The sequence below is a fragment of the Diceros bicornis genome, chromosome 10 (genome assembly GCF_020826845.1).
Source record: "Diceros bicornis minor isolate mBicDic1 chromosome 10, mDicBic1.mat.cur, whole genome shotgun sequence".
Lineage (NCBI taxonomy): Eukaryota > Metazoa > Chordata > Mammalia > Perissodactyla > Rhinocerotidae > Diceros > Diceros bicornis.
The window spans coordinates 21128462-21147507 of record NC_080749.1 but is presented as its reverse complement, the minus strand read 5'-3'; the positions used below and the strand labels follow the sequence as shown (position 1 = coordinate 21147507).

General features: G+C 34.8%; 1 protein-coding gene across 11 annotated transcripts in view; it reads right to left on the bottom strand.

The window, feature by feature from the left end:
• R3HDM1 (R3H domain containing 1) overlaps positions 1 to 19046 on the bottom strand; it is a 181945-nt gene that overhangs the window by 81120 nt on the left and 81779 nt on the right. For 8 of the 11 annotated variants that reach the window (XM_058548881.1, XM_058548883.1, XM_058548872.1 and 5 more), the window contains exons 4-8: positions 16234 to 16323; positions 11512 to 11626; positions 10409 to 10487; positions 2933 to 2992; positions 2709 to 2849 (exon numbers count right to left, since the gene is read on the bottom strand). In XM_058548881.1, the coding sequence (XP_058404864.1) occupies positions 2709 to 2849; positions 2933 to 2992; positions 10409 to 10487; positions 11512 to 11626; positions 16234 to 16323 (485 nt within the window). Of the gene's footprint in view, positions 1 to 909; positions 1028 to 2708; positions 2850 to 2932; positions 2993 to 10408; positions 10488 to 11511; positions 11627 to 16233; positions 16324 to 19046 lie in introns of those variants that run through there. The other 3 variants (XM_058548876.1, XM_058548879.1, XM_058548882.1) reach the window with 2 other exon arrangements.

Sequence of the window (19046 nt, the reverse complement as noted above, 5' to 3'; positions counted from 1 at the left end):
TTAACAATATATTTTATGGCTGATTGGTCATTCCTCTACGGAAATGTTGCAAGTTCTACTGAGATCCAGAAGACAGACAAGGTTGTGGCCCTTGGGAAAGTACAATTATGTAAAATTTCACTTTCTAAATATATTCTCAGCTTCAACAAAGTAATTCATTCAACACTTGTGACTGAATACCATCCTATTATAAAATTAGAATTACTCTTCTGAAATATGAAATATTTGAAACATGAAATATATTTAGTGGCTAAAAAGAAAGTCTGAATCCCTAAGTAGTTTTTTACACATAGTTTTTTACATATAGTTTGAATATATATTATATACTTACACATTAATTATGAATACCCTAAGTAAATTTCTAACCCAAATAATGAAATTTTCAGCAGTCTTGACCAGATATTTCATTATATATGGTATTCAAGTAACACTTCTGAATATTTGTTTTAACCTAGTGAATTTTTAATAAAGTACTGTATCTACTGCCTGTCAAATTACGCGAAAGGAGATTTAAAAATATACTTTGATAAGTAAAACAGAGTAGCTCTCCACATAAAGCTATACACAGAACTAAAGAGAAAAATAAAAAGAATAACAACAGTTTCATGACCAAACTGATGAGAAAAAGACTGCTTTCTTTAGGAGTTTGAAAGATTGTCTATTTAGTCTGACAACGACACTATGTTGTTATTTCTGTCACATATTGCCCCATTTACTCATATTGACTATTTTTGTAGCTGTTTAAAGTCACATTTTCTTATTTAAGGAGTCTGTACTTGGGTGAGAGGTTATTATTCCAAAGTGAACTATAAGGTTTAACCAAGGGCCTGGCAACTTTCCTAAGAGCAGCTGGATTCCCACATCAAATAGCATTGGCAGGCATTTCAGCTAACCTTAAGACTGTCTTACCTCTTTCTTTTATAGATGCCTGAATTTACTGCCCTGCAATCGCCAACTTCCCGCTCCATTGAGACAGCCCAGTGGACACTGGGTTGTTGACATCCACAACACCACTGGTTCAAGGCTGGAGCGGGCAATCTGCCTATGAGGAAAAGGTAAGTTTGTTTTTATTCAATGTGGAGCAGATCTCTAAGGTTTTCTGATTTACAACCTTCCTCATATTCCAGAAGATATAAAATAAGAATACAGTGTAACTTCAATGATCTGAAATGTCTAGTTATAATTATGCTATTGATCCATTCTTCTTTAAGTACATCATAAACATCTGTGTTTGGCTAAACTTTTGATTACTTTGATAAAGAGAACCCTAAAGCTTTCTGACATCATTCATAGCATTCAAATAACTGAGGTTACACTGTATAGAAAACCTTAGAGAGTCACCAGTCAAAATGTTAGTCAAAATGCCTGCTAATGTACGTGTGCTTGGGTATCCAGCAGCTCTGAGTAAAGCTGAAAGGTACTGGTTAAATAAATAAGAGTTCTACACACCTTCAGTCCAGCTCATATTTTATGGTTACTATACTTCAGCCATGATGTAACTAATTGGGAAAAAGACTAATTGATGAGGAGATTTTAAAACGACTAAGGGACAGAAAGAGGAAAATTAAATCAGACTTACACTTGCAGGTAAAATTTAACCACTACGGAAAGGTAGGATTTTTTCCAAAGATCTCTATCTTCATTAATTTAATTTTAGTTGTAGGAAGAATCATTCAAAAACACTATACAATATATCTATCTAGTTGACAAAATACTTTTTGAAATGGAAGAAAATCAACTTAGTTCCAGCAAACAACACGGCAACTATAACGTGTAAAGGCCATTATAATAGAAGGAACATAACTGAATTGAATATAACCATGCAATTGAATGGTTCACAGATAAGACCCTGAGAGAAGTCTACCTTCAAGAAATGCAGAAAAATAATGAACTGAAAAGCACTATTTCTGGTATCTGAAGTTGACTGCTGCTCATTACCACAGATCATTTGCCGCCACATATGAAATTGATATAGAAAATTCTTTTGTAAAGCAAATCCCTACCAAAGTATAAATTTTAGCTAAACTCAACTAGTTGCTTTAGGATTAGCTTTACAAATAGGCAGAGGAGGTGCTGTGTACATGTTACAATTTTAGATGCCTCTGCATTGGGCCTTTTGCTCCCAAATACCAGCCCTGATTATCTATTTTACCAATACTATAAAGCTATCACTTTTTAAAGCAAATGGCTCCTCCTATAATTTTCCTCAGTAAATTATACATAGCCCAGAAGGCAGACATAACATTACAGATAATACTGTATTAATCAACAGTCCTACCTTCTTGAGAGTTATGTGAGGCATGGAGCAAAAACAGAGGTGGAAAGGATGGTAAACTGACAGATCAGCTAAAAGCGAGGGTATCAAAAATTTGCCTGTCCTTTTTTTAAACAAATTTGCCTGAGGTTGGCCACAGCTATCTAAATTATATTAGTTTAAACATCCATAAGAGAATGGTGATCTACATCACTGATATTATGACCTCTAAGGGTTTTTTAAAACCAGTCCTCATTCATCTGTCATATTTCAGTCCAGACTGGTGCATTCTGTATCTAGTGAGCTAAATGTATTTTTCGGTACTGTCATATAAGGTTATCATGAAGCTAATTAGGCTGCTAAAACATGTGGAAAACCTCAGATGAAAGGTGCTGTAGAAAGATAAAGTATTATTACACACATATATAACATACCTGCACGTCTTGATACTTACATTCTTGTATTGCTAGTTTTGTTTACTATGACAGACTTCCCACTCTGATCAACATTGTGGTCTAATCCAAAGTAAGCAGCTACTCTGTGTAATAGCATTCTATGGTAAGATGTCATTGGGGGGAATTTTTTACGTGGAGACCTAGAAGTAGAAGAAAAACTAATTTAGTAAATTAAGGAGAACTGCGATGACAATTTGTTTTCTTGTTAAATGTCAGGACTTACTCATTATTACCAATGAAATCTAAAATTTCTTGTTCCAATTTCAACAGCATCATTCTGTCCCTGAAACAAAATATGAAGACTCTTATATGTAAAACTTAACACTGAAATAATCATAAACGTTGAATTAATACTGCTAAATTTTTTTTCCTAAAAATTGTACATTGAGGAATATCACAACCTTTTTACTAGAATAGTTACAGGCTTTCTAAAAAAGTAATGTTTTAAAACAATGAAAGATGACTTTTAGTTTAATTTTTTATTATGGAAAATTTCACCCATACACACATGTAGAGAGAACAGTATAATGAACCTCAATGTAGCCATCACCCAACTCCAACAATTATCAACATGTGGCCATTCTTAAAATAGATCTATTTTGATCTGCTAAGTAGCACTATATTGGAGGCTGTTCTGTAAATATGTGGATAATAACCACGTATTAGTCTTTACTTCCTTACTCAATAAAGCTGAGATGTAGCAGGAAAACAGACATCTTGAGGTAGGCTCACGACTTTGTCATCATGCTGAACTCCATAGAAACAGTACTCTAAAGAACATGCAACACCAGTAACAACACGAATACTCCTATGGGAATCCAACGCTAGAATATAGGTAGAACCATAGCAGAAATGTATGAACCACATTACTAACTCTAACTCAGAAGGAGAGGACTTTTCAAGTCATTCCGCAAACTGCTATTATATATTTTTAAGACTTTGGGAATTTTTCCCATAAAAGTCAAAACGAACCAAAGGCCTCCAGCATGTAAAATAAACAAGGACTCTAGGGAGTACCTGCATGTGCTCTTTTGGACCACTAGGGTCCTATTTAGTGCACTTAGACTGTAACAAATTAACGGTACCACTCCCCAAAGGACCTCCTTGCTCACACACCAAGAATATGGCTCAAGAGAGTATTCCTGTACTCACTGGAAATTTCACATGCATGTGAAAAAAAAGAAAACTCATAGAATCTTAAAGCTGGAAGTAGCTTTACAGATCATTCAGTCCTGTTCCCAAAATTTTACAAATCAAGAAAACTACGCCAGGAGGTTAAGGTTTCCCTTCCTAGTAAACTCCATATAGTAGATTCCTCCCAAATTCTAACAGAGGAGACAGTGCCCCCTGCTTAAGTCACCTGAAAGTCTATACTTCAGCTCTGAGTTTGATCCTCCCTCTACAACTATGCAAAAGAAGTCTCATAAAATTGAGTAATATTTGACCATACATTTTTTTGTATTAGTTGAAAAATCAAGAGAAAAACATGCCTACCTGGTGATTTCACACCCAAAGCTAAAAACAGGATTACATTTTAACAAATGCTAGCAACATTCAATTTTGCCCCCCAAATCTGATTCTCCTTTAGTATTCCCCATCTCAGTAAGTGGCATCACCTTCCACCCAGCATATTGTACTAGAGGCATTTTTGGCCCATTATAATCCTTTTTCTAATCCTCTTATGCCGTTAATTACTACTGCAAATTTTACCTACCTTCTATCTATTTTTCTTCTATTTCCACTGTCACTACTGCCACAATCAGGATATCTAGCTTGACTACTACAATAGTAGTATATTGTCTCTCTATACCTCCTCTTGTTTCTTCCTAATCTATTCCACCTGGAGCATCCATGATCTTTCAGAGACTCACATGTGACCACACATCATTGCCTTGGTTAAATATTTATCACAGGTTTCCCACTGCTCCTAGGTTAGAACTGAACATCCGTAATGTGGCCTACAAGGCAGGCATGATCTGGTCTTCATCTACCTCTTTAGCCTCATCTCCTGTCCCTTACTCACAAAACTTTTACCATCTTGGCTTATCTCTGTACTTGCCAAGCTCCTTCCTTTCTCAGGTTCCTTGAACATGCTCTTTCCTTTGCCTGGAACGACTTCTTATATTTTTTCTTAAAATCTGTTTCTTTCATACTTTTCTTTAATAGCATTGATCACAATTATCATTATATAGTTATTTGGACTATATAGAGGATTTCAACAAATACATTTGCATGGCATAAATTAATTAAATTATTTCATCCAGAAGGTCTTTTAATATTTTTTTCCTTAAATTTTTGGGGAAGGACGAGGAATTTTTACTTCATAAGGTTCCCCCACAAAAAAAATTATTTACTTAAGACCTTCTTTTCATTTAACCCTCTGGGGTCAATTGATCTTGAGATGATATAATTTTCAGTAACTTTCCTGACACATTTTATACACTTATTGTAGGGGAAAAAAAGGAATCTGAGGCAGGCAATTTATTCAGCATTCACGAAATGGTGCATTTAAATTGGTTTTCTGTGATTTGAGCTAAACGGCAGGCAAAAGATATGTGAAATGCTCTTCAGTGAATGTACTGCCGTTAAAAAGAAATTTCTGTTGTCTCCATGAAAGAAAACAAATTCTAACAATGTTACTAGCCATTGCTACAAATTCAGGCTTTTTTTTTTCTTTCACATGTAGATCTATGGATTGCAGAGGACTTTCTATCATTATCCATTTTATTTAAATTAAGTTCCCCTGCTTAGTTTACTAAAGTTTTAGTGATTAAAAAGTAAAACTCATTAGAAAAATAAGGCCGATAACTTTCCTTAGTTCTTAAAGATTTTTATTTATTTATTTTTTTCCCCCAAAGCCCCAGTAGATAGTTGTATGTCATAGTTGCACATCCTTCTAGTTGCTGTATGTGGGACACAGCCTCAGCATGGCCGGAGAAGCGGTGTGTTGATGCGCGCCCGGGACCCGAACCCGGGCCGCCAGCAGCGGAGTGCGCGCACTTAACCACTAAGCCACGGGGCCGGCCCTCCTTAGTTCTTAAGATTTACATTTCCTGCCTTTTATCCACTATAGCTTAGTCCAAGCTTCCAAATTTTCAAATCTGTAATCAATGTTAGATATTTTGGTAACGGTCATAAGTTAAAAATTAATAATCCTTTATAGAAGCACTATATATAGGACTGAAACAGATCCACAAATTACTTTTCTTAAGGCATAGGGTTTAGCACATGAACCTAAAAGTAATCACACTTATTGATATTGTTATCATATAACCTTTTTTTTTTTTTTAATTTTATTTATTTACTTATTTTTTCCCCCAAAGCCCCAGTAGATAGTTGTATGTCATAGCTGCACATCCTTCTAGTTGCTGTATGTGGGACGCGGCCTCAGCATGGCCGGAGAAGCGGTGCGTCGGTGCGCGCCCGGGGTCCGAACCCAGGACGCCAACAGCAGAGCGCACACACTTAACCACTAAACCACGGGGCTGGCCCTCATATAACCTTTAGAAGGAACCAATACATGTTGTTATTAAAGAAATAATAAAAACACGGATCTCAATCAAAATGATCAAAAGACTACTATCTGAAGTTAAAATGAAGGAGCAACAATCTGTCAGTTATCAGTGTTCTAGTCATTACACCAGAACTAACTTTAGAGAAAGTATGTGTAGCTAGTATACCATGGCAAATAAAAAAGAAGAAACCAATAATGTTTCCATCTGACCACCCCCTTCCCAATGTTCCATATGATCTTGGTCAAATATCTGCAATAGATAAGAAATAAAATGACAAACATTACCTCTAATAAAAGTAATTTTAGAAAGTATTTCAAACACAGAGCAATTACACGATGCTCTACAGAACAAAACAAATTATTAAAAAATATCCATTCTCAGAATTAATCCATGGGGTTGCTCCTCTCCATTAGTGATTTAATAGTTACCTGTATTATCCATATGTCTTTAGTACATATGGAATTTACAAAAATGAGTATAAAATCAACACAAAAAGGTATAAAATCACGTCAGTGAGTGTAATCTCTATCAAGGACAACTTCACGTTCCTAGGTTCTAATTCAGTAATGACTAGTTAGCGTAGCCTCTGAAAATATTTCTTGCAAACAGGAATTCCAGATTAATTATTATTTAACATCTGAAGTTAAGTTTATTTATTGGGCTGAGAACGAGGTAAATATTTAATGATCTGAAGAAAAATTTTGAAGTGAAAGGTTGACTAAATTTTACTATCACTAAAACATCTTGTAAGCTTTTGTGGAAATTTGCCACATTTCTTACTAATTTTGTGCCGTGTATATCTGGCAATTAATTGTGTTTCATTGAGAGAACACTGAGCCATCAATTAAGCAAATCTTATTTCTCACAAAATTTAACATTAGCTACATTTCCTAATCTACATTGACATTAGTAATAACTTATACATTAGCCATTACATGAATTATTCATCTATATATTTATTCAAATAAAAAACACACACATAGAAGGAATGACATGCTACAACATGGATGAAGCTTGAAAATATTATGCTAAGTGAATGAAGCCAGTCACAAAAAGACCACAAATATATGATTTCATTCATATGAGATGCCCAAAACAGGGAAATCTGTAGAGACAAATTAGATTAGGGCTCAGGGAACAGAGAGGTAATAGCAAAAGGGTATGGGATTTCTTTTTGGGGTGACAAAAATGTTCTAAAATTGACCGTAGTGATGGTTGCACATATCCGTGAATATACGAAAAACTATTAAATTCTACACTTTAAAAATGCATATGCAGGTAACATAAAAACTCTTGCATTTGTAGAGGAAAACAGAGAACTGCACAACAGAAAAATATTTTGGAATGCATAAAAATAGATTTCTAATCTTTGTCCTTACTGATGTCTCTCCTACAGGTTCAGAGGAAAGAAAAATTCTGCCTGTTTAGGGTCCTATCTTATTTTACTTAAACTAGCTATGTATTTTCTAGCTTCACCGTTATTCCTCAACCCACTAAACTCTGGTTTCCACCATCCTACCCCAAATGAGGAGGCTTCTTAAAACGGCCAACAACTTCCTAGTTTTTCAGTCTAATGGACTGTTTTTGGTAATTCTATTTTCATCTCCCTCTGTTATTTTATTTTCCATGCAACTATCCCCCTTGGCTGACTTCTAAGACAAATGTTTTCATGATCCTTCTGCTATCTGTAGGACTCAGTCTCTTCCTTCTTCTCATCTACCTTTTATATACTGTCTTTCCATTTTGTCCTTGTCATTTATTTCATCTCTCTAGGTAAACTCCTCCATAGCAAGCTTCATCTCTACTGATGATTCCTGAATCTGGATGGCTTATTTACTTGAAAACCAGAGCCTTTTAACTGCTGACAGACCTCATCTCCTGGCTTTCCATCAGGCACCTCAAACTATACTTACTTATAATAGAATATACTCTATTCCATTCAGGCTTGCCCCTTATTTACTTTCTCAGTTAATGGGATTAGCTGTCAGCCCAGCCAGAAACCTAGTAGCTATTCTGTTCTACTTAACCCTTCCATATCCAAATGATCACCAAGTTCTGCAAGAGTACTTCCTAAATATCTTTCGAATGTGTCCTTTCCTCTCTATTCTTCTCTATGGTCTCCTATCCACACTCCTTCCTTATGATCTTGGTCTCTCACTGCCGAAGTAACCCTTTCTACAATGCAAATTGGATTATGGCATTACCCTATTCAAAATCCTCTAATTTCTCTTCAACTTAGCATGTCATACTCAGTAGTTTTCAAATGGTGCGCTACTGGCATTGCAAGTGAGACTATTTTTCATTGTTTATTACTGTCTTACAGATCTTTATAGCATCCCTGGCTTCCCAGTAGTACTCTACACTCACTGGGACTCACCACCCCAGTGTGTTGGCACTATCCTAAGTTGAGGACAACTGGATATGATCTGTCTTCATACCTCACCAACACCTTCCTCACCATTTTCTAGAATCAACTGCCATATACCTGCTAGAGCCAAAGTGTACAATCTCGCCTTTCCTTGGATATGCCACTTCTCACACTATCCTGCCTTGGCAATGCTCTCGTCTCTATCCGGAATGCCGTTCTCATGCTCCTCTGTATGAAGAGTTCCCATTTAAAACACTCTGAATTCAAGACACAGCTTAAGCACTATCTTTTCAGTGAAGCCCTCCATATCCTTTCAAACAAAGGTAGGAGACCTCTCCTAGTGTTTTCTTCTTCTTTTTTTTTTTTTTTGAGGAAGATTACCCCTGAGCTAACATCTGTTCCAATCCTCCTCTATTTTTACTGAGGAAGACTGACCCTGGGCTAATATTCGTGCCCATCTTCCTCTACTTTATATGGGATGCCACCACAGCATGGCCTGATAGGTGGTGCGCAGGTGCGCACCCAGGATCCAAACCTGCGAACCCTGGGCCACCGGAGCGGAGAGAGCGAGCTTAACTGCTACGCCACCGGGCCAGCCTCCTCCCAGTGATTTTTATAGCATCTTGAAAAACTTCTTTTACAACATCTATTCTATTTTAATTATATACCATGTGTTTTTTTCCTAGCACAGAGACAGTGCATATTTTAGGGTCAGAGATTATACCTTGTTCATCTTTATATCTACAATGTTTAGCACAATGCTTAGCATATGATAGATGCTCAATAAATGCCTATTTAATGGACTAATGAATTCATTTTTCTGTTGGGACCACTGAGAAACAAGCTTGAACTGAAAAAAAAAAAAGTCATGCAGAGTTGACTGTCTTCTTCCTCAACCTTATACCTATACTCCTTCAGCCTCTATTACAAGGAGACCACTTTTCATTTTGGTGGTTCTCCTTTTGGGGTTTATGTTAAATGTAAAATAGAAAATCAAGATGGGACTGACTATAATAAATCCTGAATGAAAACAAAGGTTTACCTTGAAGCATGTGATAAGCTTCAGTGAGACTAAAGAGAGCTGTTCATATTTTCTTCTATGTGCACATACCCAAGGAAACTTTTATTTTTATTTCAATGTACATAAAATAATCACCACTCTGGGAAGCAAACATCTAGAAGAGAGGTTCTTAACCTTGGAGTCTTCTACCCAATGAAAGTGTTGGTCAGATATTTTGTGGATAAGCCTTTTTGTGGGGAGAATGCTTCAAAGGGGCCAATGACCTGCCAGAAAGTTAAAATCTATTTATCTAGCACCCTGGCAAAAGAAAGGATTTCACAATTAGTTAAAGTAGTGACTCAAATAAGCACCTTAAAAATCTTTGGGTTGAAGGTTTATAAACTAAGCAAGAAGGAAAAAAAATACTGCATTTAAGTTCAAAAACTTATTATAAATGAATACACTACATTCTTATTTGCTTGAGTGTATTATTGTGAGGTAGATTTTTCTCTTATTTTCATGATCAATGATACCTCTCTACCTCAATTAAGTGTCAAAATATCTTGGTGATTCTGTATTTCCCAAAATTCCTACAGAGAGTATGAATTATTTTTATATCACGGTGACATACACAATGCAAAACGATATTCATACATGTGCATATAGACCAACATCTTAGCCCTAAGAAACTAAAATGTTTCTGTGTACTTCAAATATTGCAATCTTATTCTAATATTCTAACTCAGTAATAAAAACAAATATAGCAAAACTATGGTACTGTAGAAGCAATGTAAACCTTATAAATTTAATTTTTACCTGGGATTGTTTTTTAATGTATTTACTAAAAATTCATGTAGATCTATGCCAGTTGAATCAGTGTATTCTTGACTGGAATCTAAAAAACAACAACACAAAAACCCAGTATAAAGTTGTTTGAAAACAAATCCCTTTCCCTTTTACACATGATGCATATCTTAAATAAAATGAGATGCCCCACATTGAAAAAAACTGACAAAGTAGGAAAAGGGAATTTATGATGAACTAAGACGACCACAATTTTTCTACTTCCATATAATGAGCATGACATGTGTTCATATAACTGCATGTACATGCACATTTTTTTAAAATTATCTCTCAAATGTGCCAGTTTAATTTACTCTAAATTCTTTAATGATCCTTTTATATACTCACCATAATACTCATGTTCAAAAATGCCTCCTTAAATGAAAAATTAACAGTTTAGTTCAATTATGAATATAAGTGGAGGCAATAATTTGGAGGTAGATAGAAAGTTTAGTTCTGAAAGAATATTTACTTAATTAGATTTGATCAAAATCTATTTTAATTTCAAAATATTTTTACAAATATTCATGTTTATTTCTTCCCCTTAAAAGTATTATCTTTATGCTGTTTATAATACTGTTTAACATAACTGAGTTTATAAATTAAAAAGCATTTTTATGGACTTGCAATGCTAGATGAAGGTAAAGTCCCTTAAAATTTATTATACACGATAAACATTTTGGGTTTCCAACAATATTCTTATAGGATACTGAATATTTTGGCATCAGCTCTTTATATCACAAAGAATTAAAGAATAATAATATTTTTAGTGGGATCAATATTCAAATTATAGTGATTCCATTATTTCAACAGGAGAGACAAACCAATAAGAGATGAAGACAGTTATCTTCCTCAGTGACTCTGGCCTGTGTTGCAGTTTTTTGGCTAAAGCATCCTACTGATATTCAGACCTGTTATGCCATTTTGCCCAGATGAGCAAATACTATATCAGCCATTCAGTCTGTTCTGTATCATTTTTAATACAGATATATTACATATAATTATTTGGGGGGTAAAGGATGGAATTATCGACAGTGAAACTAACATTTTGTTTAAAAACCAAATAAATTGCAAACCTCTTGATAACATTTTTCTGGGCAACTTGTCACCGGCTTTTTCTTTTTCTGCTTCATCTTTTGAGGGCTTCTCTTCTTTTTCAAATGATTGTGTTAACTGGATCTGAATTTTCTCCTGTTGGAAGGTACAATCAGTTATTAAATGAAAATATAAAGTGATTCAGTTAATACCACATATTTGTATTTTTTGAGTAACACAAAGTCATATGGAGCAAATATGAGAAAGATTTTTATTTTATTCAATTAGATTCTTCAAACTAGAATATAACTTAAAAATATTTTTATCACTTTTATCAAAGCCCTGATAGGAAATGTTAAAATTAATGTTTTGAGTTGAATATATTGATTAAAACATATACTGAAAATTATTTTAGAGAAAATAAATGTTTTCTATAATAGTTTAAATGTATCTACTCGTAAAACCCCTGGAGGACCAGAACCAAGGACCTTAACCTATTTTTGCAATGGAGATACCTCAGCCAAGCAAAAGCATAATAATCATCATCAATCATGGCAGCAGGAATGTATGAGCATCAAGTCAACACTTAATAAAAAATACTTTTCTTGAGTATCCATTATAATCTCATATTCCTTCATTCTCTTCCTATACAAAAAATTAAGTACAAATTTTCCAAAACCAAATCCACGTGACTTTGATTATTTCCTATTTGAGATTTATATATCACTGTTCCTCTTTCAAGCACCACAAAGTTGTTTTAGACAGAATTTTTTGTGTGTGTGTGTGAGGAAGATTAGCCCTGAGCTAACATCTGTTGCCAATTCTCCTCTTTTTGCTGAGGAAGATTGGCCCTGGGCTAACGTCCACCCCCACCTTCCTCTACTTTATATGTGGGATGCCTGCCACAGCATGGCTTGATAAGCGGTGCGTAGGTCTGCACCCAGGATTCGAACCTGCTATCCCAGGGCCGCCTAAGTGGAGCACGTGAACTTAACCACTATGGCATCAGGCCGACCCTAGAAAGATTTCAAACAAGATTGTTTTCTTTCCTTATAGGTAATATTTAAATGTAAAATAACCATATTCTACAAGACTGAAAAGGAAAATGGATTCTACATTTCATTTTTATTTTTTTATTTTTTTGTGAGGAGATCAGCCCTGTGCTAACATCTGCCAATCCTCCTCTTTTTTTTTGCTGAGGAAGACTGGCCCTGGGCTAACATCCGTTCCCATCTTCCTCCACTTTATATGGGACGCCGCCACAGCACGGCAGGCCAAGGAGTGCATCAGTGTGCGCCCAGTATCCAAACCAGCGAACCCCGGGCCACCGCAGCGGAGTGTGCGCACTTAACTGCTTTCGCCACTGGGCCGGCCCCTACATTTCATTTTTAAAACAGTCATTACATGGAATTTCAGGGAATTACTGGAAATTAATTCATAGAGCCTAAAAAGTTAAAAATCACATAGCTCTGTTATTTAGGCAAAGTTATAAAGAAAAGAAGAATAACTTCCAGACCATTTCTACTAAAGATAAAATGTAGCCTATTCGTAGGCTAAATTACACTACTGTTCTCTTTAGTGACGAAAAACATCAATCAGACAATTACTTTGCTTTTCCGGGTGATGGTTGGTGATGGTACTAGGTTCAATAAGTCAATATCAAAAGAGATATAAATTTCAGGATTCTTAAACTTGCAGCCACCAATATTTCTATTAAACATTTTTTCCTCCATATAATTTTTTTTTGAAATAGTATTTGGCAGAAGAATTTCAGATCAAATATATATATTTTTTCCTAGAGGGTTGCTGACTTCAATTTTTATCTCTTTTTAATTCTGCTTCCATCTCAGCTCAAATGTGTGCTCATAACATAGGGCAAAGGCTATGCACTGCCAATTTTTGCTAAAATGAACAAATGCTTTATGTCCTTCTTTGTCTTATTACCAAGCTTCATACATTCATCAACTTCATACACTCATCACTCTTCTCAGTGACTCTTTTTTTTCATTATAACTCATTTTCTAATCCACTTTATTCTTTTTATAATTGTAAAACAGATATCTAAAAATGAATCACAGAACTGTTTCAGAAGTAGAATATTTAGACGTTTTCCTGACTTACAGCTTCTTTTCCTATTACTCAAGGATACTCTGTGAAATCCAGGTTGGAATAAGAGACTTCACATTTAGACTTTCACTAAAAGGGACTTCAAATGACTATTCGATTTCGTTTTTAAATTCTCCTCCTAAAGCCATACGTTTTAATTACAAATATTAAGCTATTTTATCAAGATGAACTGTATTTAAAAATCTAGTAGGCATAATGTCCTGAGGCCTGTCTGCAGTTGGTACTGAGGCCTTGTTTTCAGCAGCAAATAAAGGAGACGTATTTTAAATGCTGAAGTCCTTATACATGAACTCTTCTGACTATAAATAACCGCAATGATAGCAACATCTCCATAGGAAGCTGTAATTTCTTTACTCTTCACTCTGTTATTGACATCTGTTACTGAGGTCACTTCCCTCTTATAAGCTCTCATCAGACACAAGTGACATCTTTTAACTGCCTCTCAACCTTTTGAATAATGAGTTTTATTCCAGATTAATTCCTCCAAAATCACATTCTGAAGCAAGCATTATTAGTTGGAAAGCATCTCACCATCAAGGATTAGATACCAGCACATTTCATGAGAAATAATTTACTTTCCAATTCTCATTCAGGGGCAATTTAGTTAACTCAAGACTTAGAAAAAGACTGTCTACTAAAGGAATATCTTTTATTCAGAGAGGGTAATAATAGGTTATTATCCCAAAAGAAAAAACTTACTGTATCCAAGAGAAAATGAGAAAGAATGTATTAAGTGGAATAACTGAATTCTGGCATAACTACCTTATTCATTATCCATACGCTATAACCCAGCTTTCTGAACAATAAACACAATAATTAATATCTGTGGTAAACAATTATACATTAATATGTAACATATACTCCTGATATTTTTTTCTCATATAAATTTCACTAGCCAAATTTATACAGTAGTATAAGAACTGGCCCCCAAACCCCCCCCAATATTTTTCAGATAGGTAAAATGTACTGAATAAAACCAAAGATCACATTACAGTTTTTCTCAAAAAGAATGCAGTTTTTTCTGGATTAACAGTCTTATGAACGTCTGATCCTTCTCATTTCCTCACTCTCCTTGGACTAATTATTCCATGTGGCTAAGATGGTGTAACATTTTGGTCAACAGAATGAAGAAATGAATTTTCAAAAAACATTACATGCCCACCGGTCCACCTTGAACAGATGTATTCTTTACTCTGATTTATATAAAAGAACTTTTTAAAATTGCTATTTCAAAAAACAATTTTATTCAATTACTTTCAGTGTATCATAACTCTTCAGCCTTATCAACAATCATGCAAAAGCCAAAGGGTAACATTTAAAAATGTTCTCCGGGCAATAGTTCTTAGTAAAATATTGACTGTATTTCTGCTTTTTGTTAGAAAGCCTATTATTTTACTGCTAAAAAATGTCTATTTTATAGAATAAATACATACAGTTATCTTTTTTTATGTAGTTAGATTTTACACAAAAATCACAAATAAATTTTGAATCCTATGTTCCTGACACTTGAACAAATTTCAAAGGAAACTGTGATTTTCAAAGTATTTTTCATTGACAATAAATAATCTGTTTTAAAAACCTTCCTTTTCTTGCATTTTAGAAACAAAGAGGTGTAGTGTTTTTAAAAACAGAACGTATCTAAACATGTGACAATTATCTTCAGTGTCTATAGTAGGCTTTTAGTGCAACATCTAAATCAAAGCAAGGCATACAAGTCTTTGCTTGAATCAACAAACGTACAACTGGCATTTATTAAAAAAAAGACATATAAACTGTCATGGCCTTTTTTTTCCTTTTTTTAGTCATGGCTTCTTAACCACAAAGTTGCCTCAAATCTTTGGAAACGAATTGTTGGGATATAGTGGGCTTTTAGGCTGCTGAAACTCTTAAAAAGTAGAACAAGTCACTCACAGCTAAAGTTATCACACTGATAAACTTTGGTAAAGAGTCCAAAAATATTTATGTATAAATGTACAAATGTAACGTAAGACAAAGATCAATCTACAGCTGAGATTAACAGAAAAGAAAAGTCATAGCATTACACAGAATATAAAAGGCAAACCAAACTGTTTGCCTGAACCTTAGTAGTTCTATATATTACAAGCAAAAACAGAAGAGGAATTAGAAACATCAGACAACATTCGAGCCAAGCTAATATGAAAACTGGCTTCACCATGCATTCAGGTTAACCAAAACAATATATCAAGCAGAAGTTCAGGTAGTCTCTTCTTCACACACAAGCAGTGTTTGACAAACTTCTAAAGGCCAAAATCAAAAGGGTAAATTTCATGACAATTACATTAACTGGAAGCATTACATTAATTATTTTATAACTTTTCCATAATAACTTATAACTCCCTTAAAGCCATATTCCCAGCTAATTATATGATCTGTAAGTTTTTCCAGAGAGGAATCATTGCACTAAGACTTTGAAGTAACAAGGTTTTTCCAACTTTTCATCTGTATCTTGGGTGGCAAGTATTATCAAAGTAGTCTCACTTAGTAAAAACAAATACAATACACACGCATGCACATATAACTTTTATTTAACTTCATGAAAAAATATTCTCCGGGAAGCAGCTTATTGCACCATGTCTTTAAATAATAATTGTTTTGTTTTTGTTTTTGTTTTTTACCTGGTTCTCCTGTGATATCTCTGCTGTAGGGGGTGGTGGAGATTCTTCACACACTGCAAGGCTCCGAACTAGCTTTAACTTTGAGCTTGACTAGAGAAAAGTATTTAAAATTAACACTACATTTCACAAATCTAGGGCATATACAAAAGCCCCCTAGAGTTTCTTTATGAATAGTTTCTGCCACGTAGAGATGGAGGTAAAATGTGCAAGTTAAAAATATATCATTAAAAATCACTAAAACTCTTTAAGAGGGAAAACAAACAACTGCAGTTTTGAAAATTATAGCAATAGCAAGAATGAGAATAATTCCAATTTCAAAACCCAAAGAATGGTGAGAAAGCCATTCTCTATAAAGAATCATTAAAGATATAAATGCAATGCAGAAAAGCAACTACGCAAGACAAAAACCCCAAATAAAACAAAATAAGCTTTCTGCCCCAAACAAAATGTGACAAAACTAAACTGAATGCAGCGCCATATGAAAACAAGGATTCATCAAGCATGAAGGAGGCCCTTGGCATGCCAGCACAAAATATTTACTATACCTTAGACCTCTTTCCTGTCTGTCCAAATGGCTGCAATGGCCGCTGAATACACAAGAAAGATTTGTATTAAATTTCATGCTGAAGAGAACGTTTGCTTCTTAATTCATAATCCTAAACCACAGAGAAACTAACTGCACAAAAACGGAAAATGAGGAAATCAAAGTTGGTTTCAAGTAAAAAAGTATTGATTCCTCCCAGAAGCACACTTGCAGAAGATTCCCTAAAATCCTTCTGTGGACTGGCATTTCTTTTAAGTGAGCGAATGGCAACAATTTTTGTGTTAACTGAGCTAAATGGAATTTATAAGTTAACTTCTTAGATAGTAGCAAAATAAAACATACTTCTTCAGTATTTTATAATATATTACACTTTAGCCAAGGGTAACGGAAAAAAAAAACCCCACAAAAAACCTGAGGAATTTTAAGCTGTGCTCAGTTCCAAAGTTACTAAGGAGAACGTTTCAAATGCACATTGAGTCCGAGTACAACCACCTATCTACTGAGCCTTTTCAGCACTGTATGAAATACACCACCAGTTTATTAGTGACGGAATCCTATTTGCCTGGTCTAGGGTAAGGCAATGAAGCAGAAATGAAGAAAAGAAGGCAGAGTCCCAATACACATATTCAGTATGACTGCCAGATCATCAATGAGGCGATTGGGGAACCCATTTGGGCAACTAGTTCTAGTTTATGATACCAAGCTTTGGTTTGGAAAAGAAGCTGAAGTGCTTACGAACCGGAGCCAGGTTTTAAACATGTTTTCCTTCCTCCTACCTCCTTCCAATCTACCTCTGTAACCCCAACCCCAAACAGTACAAAGACCAGGTATCTATCATTTACACTCATTAAAACCAGGAAGGCAGTTTGGTACCAAACATAAAATAGGTAAAAAGTCCTTAATACCTAGGTTAGTACGCTTCACATATGAAAAAAAGCCATCATTTCATTCTAAAATCCAAAAAAGCCTTCCTTGAAGAACCAACAGAAATGATAATTCTGCAGTACCAGTCCCCCATTTTGAGCCCAAAGTTCTTGAGATAAGAAGCACTGTATTCTCGGCATTTTGACTCTGAATTACCCATACTACAAAATAGCAGTAACAACAACAAAAGGAAAATAGAAAAAATAAAGAAAAATGAGTTTCCGTTTCTTATAGAGAAGAAAATGGCATGTATGTGCACATATACACACATGGCAGTGCTGCCTAAGAGAGCTTCTGCATGTTGGTAGTGTCTTCTATTTCTATTTACTCTCTCTAATTTGTTCAAGAAGATTTCTGATTGTAATTCACATCTAAAAATAGAATTAAAATAAATTATGCTACATAGAGTAAGGGCTTACAGGAAGAAAAATTGGGGGAAAATCGATAGATGAATACTAGCGAAATGCACATGAATAAATGAGTTCTAAAGCAGCAGAAGGAAAAAGAATTTGCGACTTACTCCTGTCCTCTGTTCTAATCCCTTACAATTCTAAGTATTAAGGGTACAAAACTTTCTATTAAAAAAACTTAAAAGAGATGATTGACTGGCAAGTAAAAGCTGTATTCACATGCAGAAGGGTTGAATTTAAATTTCTGGCTTTGCTTCTTATTAGTAGGTGGCCCTGGTCAAGTTATTTCAGTACACGCTTATCTGTATAGAAGTTCACACTATTTGTACTAATTCTCAGGGTTCTTGAAAGAGTTCAACGAAAGGGCAGATTAAAAAAGGGGCTTTGTAAAAACTAAAGTACTATATAAATAGGTTATTAAAGGTTAGGAACCTGGCATGTCAGAAGACCAAAGTTCTACTTCTGCTTACTAGTCATGAGATTTAACTTAAAAAAAAAATCTATAAAATTGGGATGCTGTACACTTTCCCTATAGTAATGGTTTAGAAGTTTCATAGACTTACACATGCCTTAATCATCTCAGTTTTAATTCATAAGGAGCCTTTTATGAAGACGAAGAAAGATAAAAAAAAGACCCAGAGAGGTAAAATTATCTCAATGTAACTTTATTTAGTTAATATGTTCTGAGTTCCTGCTATACACCAGACACTGTGCCAGGCACTGGGGACTATAAAGATGAATAAGACAACAGTTTCTGGTCTCAAGAACCTTGAAGTCCAGGATTAGTTACTAAACAGTCAAACAGAACACAAGACCTTCAGAATCTTAGTCCAGCACACTTTACATCATACCAATAAAAAAACCTTCTTGCTATGGATCAAATACTACTTGTGGTAGACAGACTTCTAAAGCTGGCCTCCCAACATTCCCATTCC